Genomic DNA, 12,999 nt, shown 5'->3' with positions numbered 1-12,999 from the left:
AAAGGGACGGCTTGGATCATCGTACGAAGTGGGCCATACCGTACTTTTTAAAAATCACGTGTTTGTATGGCCGCCCATCATATAATTTCTCCCGAGAATTAAGATGCTAATCAATATGAGGTTGGAACATCTTGTCCTGGAATATGCTGACACAGAACAGAACAAGTAACCATGCCTTAACCAGGCATCACCCTGGTAAAACAGTCCTCTCATAACTTGAATTCATGTATCATCATAAAGTAGTTTAAAGCCCTTTTTCGAGCAAGTAATCACAAACACAAGACAAAAGGAGGCGAGAACCAATACATTGGCAAAAAAAGAAAAAAAAGAGGGAAAAAAGAAAAGATTGATGAAACAAGAAAAAAATAAAAAAAATACAAATCCCATGGTTTCAAAACGCTGATGCAAGCCAAGACATAGCCAAAGCAAATTCTAGTCGACACGGCAAGATGCAATCAAGCACTTGGTTGACACGACTGAGTACTTGATTGAACCGGTCATAACTCGGGAGAGTCAAAGGAGCCAAAGGAGTTTTGATTGACTTTGTGGAGTAAAATGCGGACTCGGACGAGAACTCGACCAGAATAAAAGGGAGACGACTCCCTTGTGGGGGAGTTTAGAGTAACTTCCAAAATAGATCATTCAAATAAAAACTAATTTCCATAATAAGTCATCACCAGGGCACATTAACCGCAGACTCGTTTAAGACCTCAAATATAGAAACATTTTTAATAAAATTTGCAAAAAAAAAAAAAAAACCAAAAGTGCTAAAACAAAAAAACAAACATACAAACCCGTAAAATTATGCAAAATAAATAAACAGACTGGTAGTAAAATAGTGTCAAAGGTCTGATAACAGTAACCATCTTTGTGTGGGTATAAGGTTCTACATTAAAGATTGACATCTGCTCAAATACTGTAAAAAAACAGATTTCTGAGTAAAACATATGTACGCATGTGGGATAACCTATAGTAATTTATGAGCCTAATGGCCTTTGACTCGGCAACATATTTTAGTTGTTGGAATTGCCATTTCATGTCTTAACGTATATTCTTATTGCATTAAAAAAAGGAATGATAAATGCACGGGCCCTCTTTATGCAAGGGCCTGAGAAGGGCCCTTGAATAGATCCACGTCATTTTTAAGGTCGGTTGAGAAACTGAATTCGGTTGCACGTAATGAGGTGGATCTATTCAATGTCCCTTCTTTAGCCCTTGCATAAAGAGGGCTCTTGCATCTATCATTCCTCCATTAAAAAATATCATTTAAGATATTAGTTTTAATCTCACTTCAATGTCTTACCAAACATAAAATGGAACAGGCAAAAAAACAGGATACAAAAAACAAAACACCAACTCCTATACTGTCAAAACTCAAAATACCTGATATTCAATAGACTATCTAGTGGAAATGATACATGGCAGATAAATATTTCCTGAAACCACTCCTTTCATTAACAAGATAAGCAGATTATAATAAGAAAAATACAAATGGCTGACCTTAAGGGTAACAGTTCCTCTGTCCTTCTTATCTTTAATTTTTAGCATATCAAGTGATGGCAGCAGTCTGAGATCAAGGTCTTTGATGGTTTCAGGTGGCAAGTCAATCAAAGGTAATTTTGCTATACCCAATCTCTTGTCTTGTCCGATGTCCTCATCAAAAACCTGTAGGAAGGGTTCAGAAACATTCTTTAGGTAATCGTCAGTCCACCAACAAGTTTATTGTATCTTCAGTACATAGAACGGAATGAATTTCTCACTAAAAAGCTTACATAGAACGGAATAAATTTCTCACTAAAAAGCTGTTACAAACGAAATATCATCAAATGTCTAAAAAGTATTTACCCCTAGACAGTCAGGCTTTCAGCCTTATAAAGATGATGGGAACAAGATTGTTCGCCAATATTTTTAATTTTTCAGTTCAGTTTACTAGCAATGCATGTTAGAGACACATGCAGGTATTTTGATGGTAGTACAGGAGGTGAGCAATAAAGCATGATCGGTAGCTGTAGTCAGTGCCAGATCAATTGCAAGTAATGAAGAGAAAAGCAACAATTGTTGAGAAAATGTGATGTTCAACCAATGAAATTTCCATGACAGATCAACTTCCGCACACCATCTTTGGCAAGCATATCTGCTATTCCATTAGCAGATCTTCTGACGTGCTTGAACACTACACACGACCCACTAACACGATAAGAAATCTCATAAAAAAAAGGCGCAAACCTCCATGCCCGGGGGGGGGGGGGGGGGGGGGGGGCGCAACCGAGCCACAAAGCTACCCAACTTTGGGGGGAAGTTGGGTATCTGTCATGGAAATTTCATTGGTCGACCCACTAACACGATCATAAATCTCATAAAAAAAGGCGCAGACTTCCACCGGGAGAGAGGAGCCGGGGGGAGGGAGGGGGCAACCGAGCCGCAAAGCCACCTAATTGCATTCTTTGAATCACCCTCCACAATCACCTTATCCAATCACTCACACAACAATATTTTGATTCCCTGATAAGCAGCTCTAACTTCCGCCTCGCTAGCGTCAGTGACCCATATAGGGCTAGTAGCGTCAGTGACCCCACTGAGGCTGACAAACTTGAGCTAAGATTCAATAAATAGGAGGTAAGGAAAGCTCTCTTCATCCTTGACGAGGAAAAAGCTCTCCTGGGCGCAATGAGTTTTCATTTACTGTTTTTTTTTTTCAGGAATTTTGGCAGACTATAGGATCTGATATGATGATAGTGATGGATGAACTCTATTACCATCATAAATCAAACATGGGGTTTAATGCGTATTTCATCACCCTGATCCCCAACGCCAGGAGTGCTGATGGTATAAAAGAATTCAGACTTATTAGCCTTATTAGCAGAGTATATAAATTTTTCTAAGGTCCTATTGATGAGATAAAAAAGATCATGGCCAAGTTGGTTGTTCCTAATCAAAGTGGCTTTGTTGAAGGTAGGCATATCCTCAAGAGCATCCTTGTTGCTAATGAGCTGACTGATTTTGTTAAAAACTTAGGCTAAAAGGCACAATAAGTAAGATCGACTTAGATCTTAATGGAGACCGTTACACGCACCTCGTTAAGGATATTTTGGTTAGTGTAATGTATACAAGTGTGACGCACCTCATTAAGGGTATTTTGGTCAGTGTAATATATATATATATATATATATATATATATATATATAGAGAGAGAGAGAGAGAGAGAGAGAGAGAGAGAGAGGAAACTGTTGGTGCGCTTAAGCTCACCAAGCTTATGGTGCGCTTAAGCGCCCAATCACATGGGTCCCACATTTTATGTGGTGATCCAAACCATTCATTTGCAAGGCCCTATCGTAGATAGGGGGTGTACCAAAAATCAGCTCCATAGGATCATCCTAACCCCTCCATTTGTGGAGGACAAAAATGGGCAGATTTGTGGACAAACAATGTCTGTCCATTTTGACCTCCACAAATGGATGGGTTAGGATGATTCTATGGAGCTGATTTTTGGTACACCCCCCATCTATGTAAGGGCATTTCAAATGAATGCTTTGGATCATCCTAACAAAGTAGGCCCCCATGTGATTGGGCGCTTAAGCGCACCATAAGCTTGGTGAGCTTAAGCGCACCAACAGTTTCCTCATATATATATATATATATATATATATATATGTGTGTGTGTGTGTGTGTGTGTGTGTGTGTGTGTGTTTTCGTGTGGAGAGTGCTTTATCTCTCTCACGCTTTCTCTTTCTCTTCCACCATGTGGTCATCTAACATGGTATCAGAGCTTCAAGATAGGATCGAACCTCTCATCCTTGAAGAAACCTAACCCTAACCCACTCTTCTCAATCGCACCCCTCACACCTCTTGCTGCCTCAATCCTAACCCTAACCCACTCGCACCCTACTGACACCCCCTCTTCTCAATCGCACCCCTTGCTGCCTCAACCCGTAACCTAACCCTAACAAGCACCCTTCTCATCAACCCTACTCCTAACTTGCTTCTTCCAATTGTATGATCCAACCATATTTTTTTGTTTTTCACACCATCCGACCCTATTTTAAACCCCACAATTTTATCAAGTTCTTCTCAAATCAGTCCCTAAATCTTTTTTTCTTCTCAAATCAGTCCATAAATCCTATTTTCTTCATGTTCTAAATATGTTTCTTCTATTTTTCTTTTTTATTTTACATCGTTGGTTCCGGGACGTTGCTTGGTGGTTCTACTTCCTTTCTTCTATATTTTTGGGTATCCTTGCCCTTTATTTGTCCCGGAACCTCGTCTTGGTGTCTTCGACAGTGACTTGTTGGTGGATTTGGGTGCATGTTGGTGTTGGTCGATTTGTAAGTGGTGGTGATTGTGTTGTTGGTTGTGGATGATTATTGTTGGTGGCTTTATTGGCGATTATCCGTGGTGGATTTATTGGGTATAAGTGCATGCCAACTATTTGATAAAATGTCTAAGAGAATTTTTGTTGGCTTTGGTAGTGATTAGTTGTGCCTGGTTACTTGTGTTGTTGGTGGTGATTGGTTTGTAGTTGGTACCGGTGGTTACATCATATGTTGGTTCTTCCATTGGTGATCTCGTGGTGGATCTATGTTGATCTGTTGTTGGTGATTTGATTTTATGGTCTTGGTGGTTCGTTGCTTCTACGTTTGGTTGTTAGTGGTGCTCTCGGTGGTTGGTGTCGACGGTGGATTGGTTGATGATTGTTGATAGTGGTGTTGGTTCTTTGTGATTGTTGGGTTATTATGATTATTGTTGGTGGTCTTGTTGGTTGTGGATTTGTTGGTGATTGTGGATTGGTTAATGCTTGTTGGTTCTTGGTGGTCGTTGGTTGGTTGTGATTATTGTTAGTGTTGTTGGTGGTGGAGTTTTTCTCTCTTTCTTTTCGTGATTGTTGGCTGTTGGTTGGTGGTGATTATTGTAGTGGTTGTTGGTGGTGGGGTTGTTCCTCACTCTTGCTGGCTTGTTGGTTGCCATTTGTTCTGTCCTTGATGATTATTGGTCGTTTGATGATGTTCTTTGCGACTTGATGTTCTATGACATTCCTATTGTTCGTGGATTGATATTGGGCTAATATTGTTGTCTTCACGTGTATTGGAGGTTGTTTGTTGTTAGTTGTTCTTGGCATTATTCTTGTGGTTCGGGGTGTTCATTACTCGGTTAAAACCAAATGACCGAACCCAACCGAATTGATTCAGTCGGTTCGGTTCGGTTTTTTGCTATTTCGGCTCGGTTTCAGTTTTTTTTTTTTTTGGTTAATTCGGTTATTCGGTTATCTCGGGAAAAATTTTGGTTAATCGAAATAGTCGAAATTTAACAAAAAATAAACATTATTTTTTCAAAAAATGGTGTATGGGCACTCCGTAGGATGATCCAAACCGTCCATTTGATTGATCACAACTTCAATAGGTTGTGCCTAAAAAACCGTTTTGATAGATTGATCATAGCCCTCCGATCGAACCGTCCAAATAGATTTTTTTTGTCTTTTTCTATCACTATTCGGTTATAACCGAATAACCGAATTTTTAATCGCTTCGGTTTTAGTAAAATTCGGTTCGGTTTCGGTTTCCAAAATTTGATAACCGAAATTATTTCGGTTATCAAATTTCGGTTCGGTTATAACCGAATAACCACCCCTACTAGTGGTTGTCGACGGTTGTTGTTATGGATCGTGGCCGTGGTCGTGATTCAAGGGGGGTCGTGGTCGTGGGTCTTGATATTGTACCCATTGTCGTATGGATGGCCACAGTTTCTGTTTTGCTTCTGATGGTTCCTCCCTTGCTCCTGTTGCACCTGCTACATCGGCCGCTACAGACTCTATGCTTGTCAATTATGCTGAATTTGAGGAGCTTGTCTGCCTACAAGATAGAGGCAAAGCCCACTGCCACATTTGTCGAGCTAGGTAGTTCGTCTTGTTTTATTTCTGGATCTGCTTCTAGATCATGGTTCATTAATTCAGGAGCATCTCATCACATGACTGGTAATTTAATCTCCTTACTTCTTTCCAGTCCACCCCTTATAGCGCCCCTCATTCTGTTACATTAGCAGATAGAACTTCATCACATATCTTCGGGGTTGGTGTAGTCTCCATCTCTAATGGCCTTTGTTTATCTTCTGTTCTTTATATTCCTTCATTTCCTATTAGTCTATTGTCTGTGCGTCAATTGACAAAAACTTTAAACAATTATGTTTCTTTCTTTCTCTCTTATTGCACCTTTAAGGATCTGAAGATTAGCTCGGGATTGGTTTGGGTCGTAAGATTGGTATCTTATACTATCTTGATTCGAGACCTGCTAGTGCTGCTCTTCGTACTTCTGTTGATGCTTATCAGTGGCACTGTCGTTTGGGCCACTCTCCAGCTGAGAAGCTTCGAAAATCTCCTTTTATTACTAGTTCTATTGAGTCGTTTTCTTGTGAGTCTTGTGAGTTGGGAAAGCACCATCGAGTGTCTTTTCCTTCACGTGGTATTCGTCGTTCGACGAGTCCTTTTGAACTTGTTCATTCCGACGTATAGGGTCCTTCACGTACTGTCTCTTTATATGGTTCTTGTGGTTTGGGTGGCGATGGTGGGCCCACCACATCAAACACATGAGTTGTTAAACAGTGGGCCCAACTATGCTAGGCATGGTTTTAAAATATTGGGCCCCGCACATTACAGCAAAAGGTGTAAAATAGTGGGCCCCAGCATATAAGAGTTTAAAAATGGAAAACAAAGGAAGGAGAGAGAGAGAGAGAGGGGTTACCAAATTTCCAGAGGAAAAAGGTTTTTCAATAAAAAAAATTGCAAAAAAAAGAAAAAGAAAAAGAAAATTCTTGGAAAGAAAACGAATAACAATGGAAAGAAACATGGTCAGTATATATTATGGATATACACACAACCTCAGCACACATCAAGCATAAGTAGATGGGGCATCGTGTGGTTACTGCACTGGTAAGCATAAGAGAGTCAGAAACATGTGCCTAGTATAGAGATTTTTAATGAAAAGAAGCATCCCTGTATAATCAAAATTGTTTTCAATACAGGTATTACGCAATAGTAAGTATGTGGTGGCTTCGATCGACTCATCTGTTGATCATTCAATCTACAAGATATGATACGAGTATCTTACTAAATACAAAATTTTCCAGTATTCAAAGAAATATGTTATACAAAAGTAAGCTATTGTTTATCCATAAAAAAAGTTGCAAGGAGGATTATACACAAGATCAAGAAAGGTAAAACAATACCTCAATGACAAGTGATTGTGTTTCCTTGTCTTCAGCTATCAGCTCGAATGTTTGATTCCATATGGGATTGAGGTTGTTGTCAATCACTTTTGTTTTAACCCTGAATACAGGTCGAATATACACAACGGCATAAGGATCGGATTTACCAACCAGTTCCATGTTTTTCAGTTCATTTGCTTTCACCACAGTCACTGAAAGCCTTCCATGTGGTTTAAGCTCTAATTCACTGAACAAAAAAACAAACAATATGTTATTTTAAACTCAGGGGGTAAATAGGAACACGTATACAATAGGCTAATATTTAAAGTTCATGGTAGCAGAATTTCGAAATAGAAGACTAGTTGAAACATAACTACCAAAGAAAAAGAACACTTCCAATGAAAGGTACGGGTGAAACTCGGGTCGGGTTGGGTCGGGTTGACGGCAACCCGACTCAACCCGAGGAACCCATTTTTCCAACCCAACCCAGCTGGGTTCAACCCAACCCAACCCGATTTGTAATTACCTCAACCCGACCCAACCCGATTTCCAATTCGGGTTGGGTCGGGTTGGGTCGGGTTGACCCGATTTGATATGGTACCAACAGTTGACCACCTCAACTCAAGCCGGGTTGTTTTGGATTTTGAGAACCAATAGTGAGTCACCAATAATCAGTTTTTGACTCACAATCAGTTCTCAAAATCCAAAACAAGCAGGGACTAACAATTAACAAAGGGAAATGTTCTCCGCACTACTATATTTTGATGATCACACTCCTCACTTTATTAAAGTACGGTATGGCCCGCACCATAGGATTATCCAAACCGTCCCTTGTGGACTGTGGAGACTGAAGAAAATCCGGAAATTGATAATTCACGCGTTTTGCCGTTTTCACTTTTTCTACAGATCGGAATACTTGTCGGGTTTCGGGTCGGGTCAGGTTGCTCGACACCCCAACCCGATTTCTAATTCGGGTTGATTTTTCCCAACCCTAACCCAACCCGATTTGCGAAAAGCTTAACCCGGCCCAACCCAAACTCGGGTTGAACCCGTCGTGTTCAGGTTGAACCCGACCCGAGTTGCACCCCTAATGAAAGGCCAGAAAATGATAACAAAGCCAAAAGGTTCCTAATCACTACATCAGACTTTCTTTACAACAATGCCCTTCAATCAATCCCAAAATCATGATACTTTTGCCAAAAAAAAAATTTAGTCATTGAGTTTTCCATACTGAAATGATTAAAGTTTTCATAAGAACACAAAAACAAAAAATTGGAGGCAAAAAACATTGTGCTTTCAGAGTTACACGAAGGCATTTTTCTGTGTGTTAACATATGTATACAACTTTTAAAATGTTTTTTTAAAAAATTGATTTTTTTGGGCTAAAATCATGATTCTCGATGGTATATCCATTTGTTTAGACACTTGCTCGAAACTCTAGCAAGTTGACTTGGTTTGGAGTCTTTTGACATCATGAGTCTTAACCACGTAAACATGGCAAGGTTTTGAGTCAGAGCCTGAATATATATATATATATATATATATATATATATATATATATATATATATATATATATATATATATATATATATATATATATGAGGAAAAGGATTGTACGCTCGAGTGTACCTAACCTTAAGTACGCTCGAGTGCTAAATCACATGGGTCCCACATTTTTTTTGGTCATTTAAACCATTCATTTGCAAGGCCCCATCATAGATAGGGTGTGTACCAAAAATCAGCACCATTGAATCATCCTAACCCCTCCAAAACTGGAGGGCAAAATGGGCAGATTTGTGGACAAACAGTGTCTGTCCATTTTGACCTCCACAAATGGATGGGTTAGGATGATCCTATGGAGCTGATTTTTGGTATGCACCCTATCTATGATGGGGCCTTGCAAATGAATGGTTTAGATGACCAAAAAAAATGTGGGACCCATGTGATTTGGCACTCGAGCGTACCTAAGGTTAGGTACACTCGAGCGTACAATCCTTTTCCTCTATATATATATATATATATATATATATATATATATATGAGAAAACGGTTCCTACACATATGTGTAGAGAGTTCTCTACACACTAGCTTAAAATACAGTGGGGGCCCACATTGTTTGGGTGATCCAAGCCATCCATTTTAAAGGCCCTCACATAGATAGGGTGTCTACAAAAAATCAGATCCATAGGATCATCCCAACCCTACGATTTGTGGAGGTAAAATGGATGTCTTTAAACCTTCACAAATTAGTCCATTTTTTGCCTCCACAGTTCGAATGGTTAGATTGATCCTATGGATCTGATTTTTTGTGGACACCCTATCTATGTGAGGGCCTTAAAAATGAATGGTTTGGATCACCCAAATAATGTGGCCCCCACTGTATTTTAAGCTAGTGTGTAGATAACTTATCTACACATATGTGTAGGAACCGTTTTCTCTCTCTCTCTCTCTCTCTATATATATATATATATATATATAGAGAGAGAGAGAGAGAGAGAGTAGCCTTTTCTTTCTTCTTCCACTTCCCAACCAACAAAAGGGCATCATAAGAAGGTTTTTTTTCCTTTCTTTTCATGATTTTTTTATTTTCGCAATAGTCTTTCAACAAGGAAAAACAGCAAACTAAGATTTCAACTCAAGGCAAGCAGAAAATAAAATAAAAATAACATCCAATGTAGAAAAAGAAGGCATATCCTCCCTAGGTATTACTGCTACATCTTCTAACTTCCACAATATGACTTACTTGATCTACTTTTATCCTAAACCAAGGTTTCGGGTTTCAGTTTCGGTATGCGTTTCAATTGTGATGGAAATGGGAACATATTTGTGTCAGATGGAAATTTCTGTGGAAATCTTGTACCATGAGAATGTAAGGAAAAATAAGCAAAGTATAGACATTTTAAGATTTAAACATCAAGAAGTGTTGGAATAAGCACAAACACATACTCAAAACCATCACTTAAGCAAAAAGAAGGTTTAAGAATATCGAACACCTGTGGCATGTGTTGTCGTGCATTCTGATAATTTAAAACATTCCACATTTCAAATGTATTTCATATAAATATTTATTTTTTGAAAATTCATATAAATATTTATACATAATACATATACTATGTTTCACATGCAATGCATATAAATATAATTATTTAACACAAACTGATACGTTATACTACTAATATACTTATGGTTTTGGTTTCAGTGTGCACTTCCGTGTCAATATCCATTTCATTCTGGATTGAAATAGAAACATTTAGGTTGTTCATGTCAGTTTTGGTGGAAATTTAAAACCATGTCTTCACCCACAGTGTTGCCACTCTGAGATTTCTCCAAGACCGAAAGGAAAATGGTCAATAGGCGCATCTCTGTTTGCTTTTTCTTTCTATACTTTTTATTTATAATTTTTAATTTGTTATAGGCTCAACCGGTGGGGGGAACCATGGTTTTAAATTTCGGATTTCGGTGGAGACTGACACCGAAACTACACAAAACCGAAATGGTCATTTATTTCGGTCGAAATTTTGGTTTTTCCGAAATTAGGGCCAAAAATCTGTTTTTTTTTAAATATTAATTTAATATTTCACCGAAATTACCGAAATTTAAGCCGAAATTTAATAATGAATAAAATATTATTTTTTTCTTTTTGATGCCAGATTTTGACCGAAATTTCGAAATTTCGAAATTTCAAGGTCCGAAACTGGTACCGAAACCGAAATTTTAAACCTTGGGGGCAACTATTACTATCCCAAACCTTTTTACACAAAAAGACAAAATATGTTGTGCTGGTAGTAAATCTCAGCATGAGGGTTTGAGTCCCTTACACGTGTGTAAAATCAGGTCCATTGGATCATCCTAACCCCTCCAAAAGTGGAGGGCAAAAATAGGGAGATTTGTCGACAAACAGTGTCTGTCCATTTTTCCCTATCTATATAAAGTCCTTCCAATCTTGGATTGCCCCAAGTTGTCAAGAGTTTAAAAGTCAACGCATGGAGTGAAAGGGAGATCTCATTGGTACACGTTGCTCCCTCCCTAGGTTGATGGAAACCCTAGGGAGGGAGGCGATTTCATCTCTCTCTCTCTCTCTCTCTCTCTCTCTCTCTCTCTCCTTTTTAGCCTTTTTTCTCCCCTTCTCTCACTGGTCGATCTCTCTCCCTCTCTCCTTTCCTGATCTTTCTCTCTCTCCCCTTTCTCCTTTTCTTTCATTTTTCTGATCTCTTCCTGATCTCTCTTTCTGCTTTTTCTTATCCCCCCCTCTTTCTATCTCTCTGGTCTCTCTTTCTCTTAGATCTATCTCTCCTACTTTCTGATCTCTCCCCCTCTCTCTCTCCCTTGATGGGCAAGGGAGTTGTTGGTGGCCGGATGATGCCCGGAGTTGGGCAGATATCGCAGGGATGCAGCAATGCTGGATGGAGGTGCGGAATGGCCGGATCTGGGTCCGAGTGGGACGGATTTAATGGGGAAAGGATCGGAACTGGGTAGGGTGGATGGAGAAAGTGGGCTGGTGAGTCGTCGGAAGTGATGGACGTGGCAGGAATATGAAAAATGGTGGCCGGATTCGGGGAAAAAAGGAGGTTGGATGTGGAGGGATGGTGGTGGTGGTGGAGAAAAAGTATAATGGAGGATGCGGACGACTGTATTGAGACGACCGGTTATTCCAAACCCTACTCTCCCTCATGAAACACGGAAGCCATGTGGGATGTCGGAAATGGTGCGGCGGATGACCAGCAAAGGGCTTTGGGAAGCCGTGGGTCACTGGATCTGAGGGCCGTATTGAGTGGCGGAGGCGATGGGTAGCCGGAGATAGCATTGGAGTTGCCGTCTAGAGATTGGGGGGGTAAAGATGGGTTTGATCGAGGTATAAGATTGGGGCTAGAAGGGCCGGCGTATTAGGTTAGGTTAGGTGTTTTGGGTTGCAGGTAGTTAGCTGGAGTGGTGGAAGGCGGTGGCTGGAGAGGTAGTGGTTGAGGAAGGAGGTAAGACTAGGGTTAGGTGGAAGGTAGGGTAGGGTTAGGGATTTAGGGTTTGATGGAAGTGAAGAGGAAGAATGTTAGGGTGAACAATAATGGTCTCTAAGGTTAGGTGGAAGGAAGGAAGGGTAGGGTTAGGGTTTTAGGTTTTGGTGGAGGTGAAGAGGAAGAAGTTAGGGTGAACAATGGTGGTCTCTAAGGTTAGACTACGGTTTTTGGCTTAGGGGTTTAATGGAGATCCCCTGGGACGGGCGGCGGCGCAAGGTGGAGGCCGCCAAAGATTGGATTCGATGGGTTGGCTATCGTGCACGGTTAGGGGCGCACAATAGCTTCAGGCCTTTGAGCGGGAGTTTTGAAAATTGAATTCGCCAGCTAGAAAGTGGTGAAGTCTGTGTGACGTGGTAGGTCACTACAATGACTTGATGGGGCCCACAAATATGGCACTTTTTGTTGGATTCGATTCAATTGAGACTATTGGGCAATGTAAAGGAAAGGAAGGGGGAATGGTGAAGGCACTCTCGGTTGCGGTAGTAGATGAAGAATTCGAAAGGGAAGTGAAATAGTTATTCGGCATGGTGGCAGCACATGGAAGTGTAGACCTCACTATAGCGGTTGACCCAGAAGATCACTTCTTTTGGTTTTTTACTGGCTTAGAAGTATGCTCCTGGCCACCCTTAATTGATTCTATGCAATGCAAGTAGGGACCCCTGGTCCCCAATGTAATCTTCATAGTATCAATGAAACTGTCAATTTTCAAAAAAAAAACAAAAAAACAAAGGCCTTCCAAATGAATGCTTTGGATCACCCCAAAAAAAGTGGGACCCGTGTGTTTGTGGCACTCTA

General features: G+C 40.1%; 1 protein-coding gene across 1 annotated transcript in view; it reads right to left on the bottom strand.

Annotated features, from left to right (window-relative positions):
• NTMC2T4 (Calcium-dependent lipid-binding (CaLB domain) family protein) overlaps positions 1–12,999 on the bottom strand; it is a 75,051-nt gene that overhangs the window by 966 nt on the left and 61,086 nt on the right. The window contains exons 9-10 of the mRNA XM_077365060.1: positions 7,213–7,438; positions 1,501–1,665 (exon numbers count right to left, since the gene is read on the bottom strand). Coding sequence (XP_077221175.1) covers positions 1,501–1,665; positions 7,213–7,438 — 391 coding nt within the window. The remainder of the gene's footprint in view (positions 1–1,500; positions 1,666–7,212; positions 7,439–12,999) is intronic.

The sequence above is a fragment of the Tasmannia lanceolata genome, unplaced genomic scaffold (genome assembly GCF_043159265.1).
Source record: "Tasmannia lanceolata isolate RefF3 unplaced genomic scaffold, GAP_Taslan_0.1 ptg000020l, whole genome shotgun sequence".
Classification (NCBI taxonomy): domain Eukaryota; kingdom Viridiplantae; phylum Streptophyta; class Magnoliopsida; order Canellales; family Winteraceae; genus Tasmannia; species Tasmannia lanceolata.
Note: the sequence above shows the minus strand (reverse complement) of the source record. Positions and strands in the feature narration are given on the sequence as shown.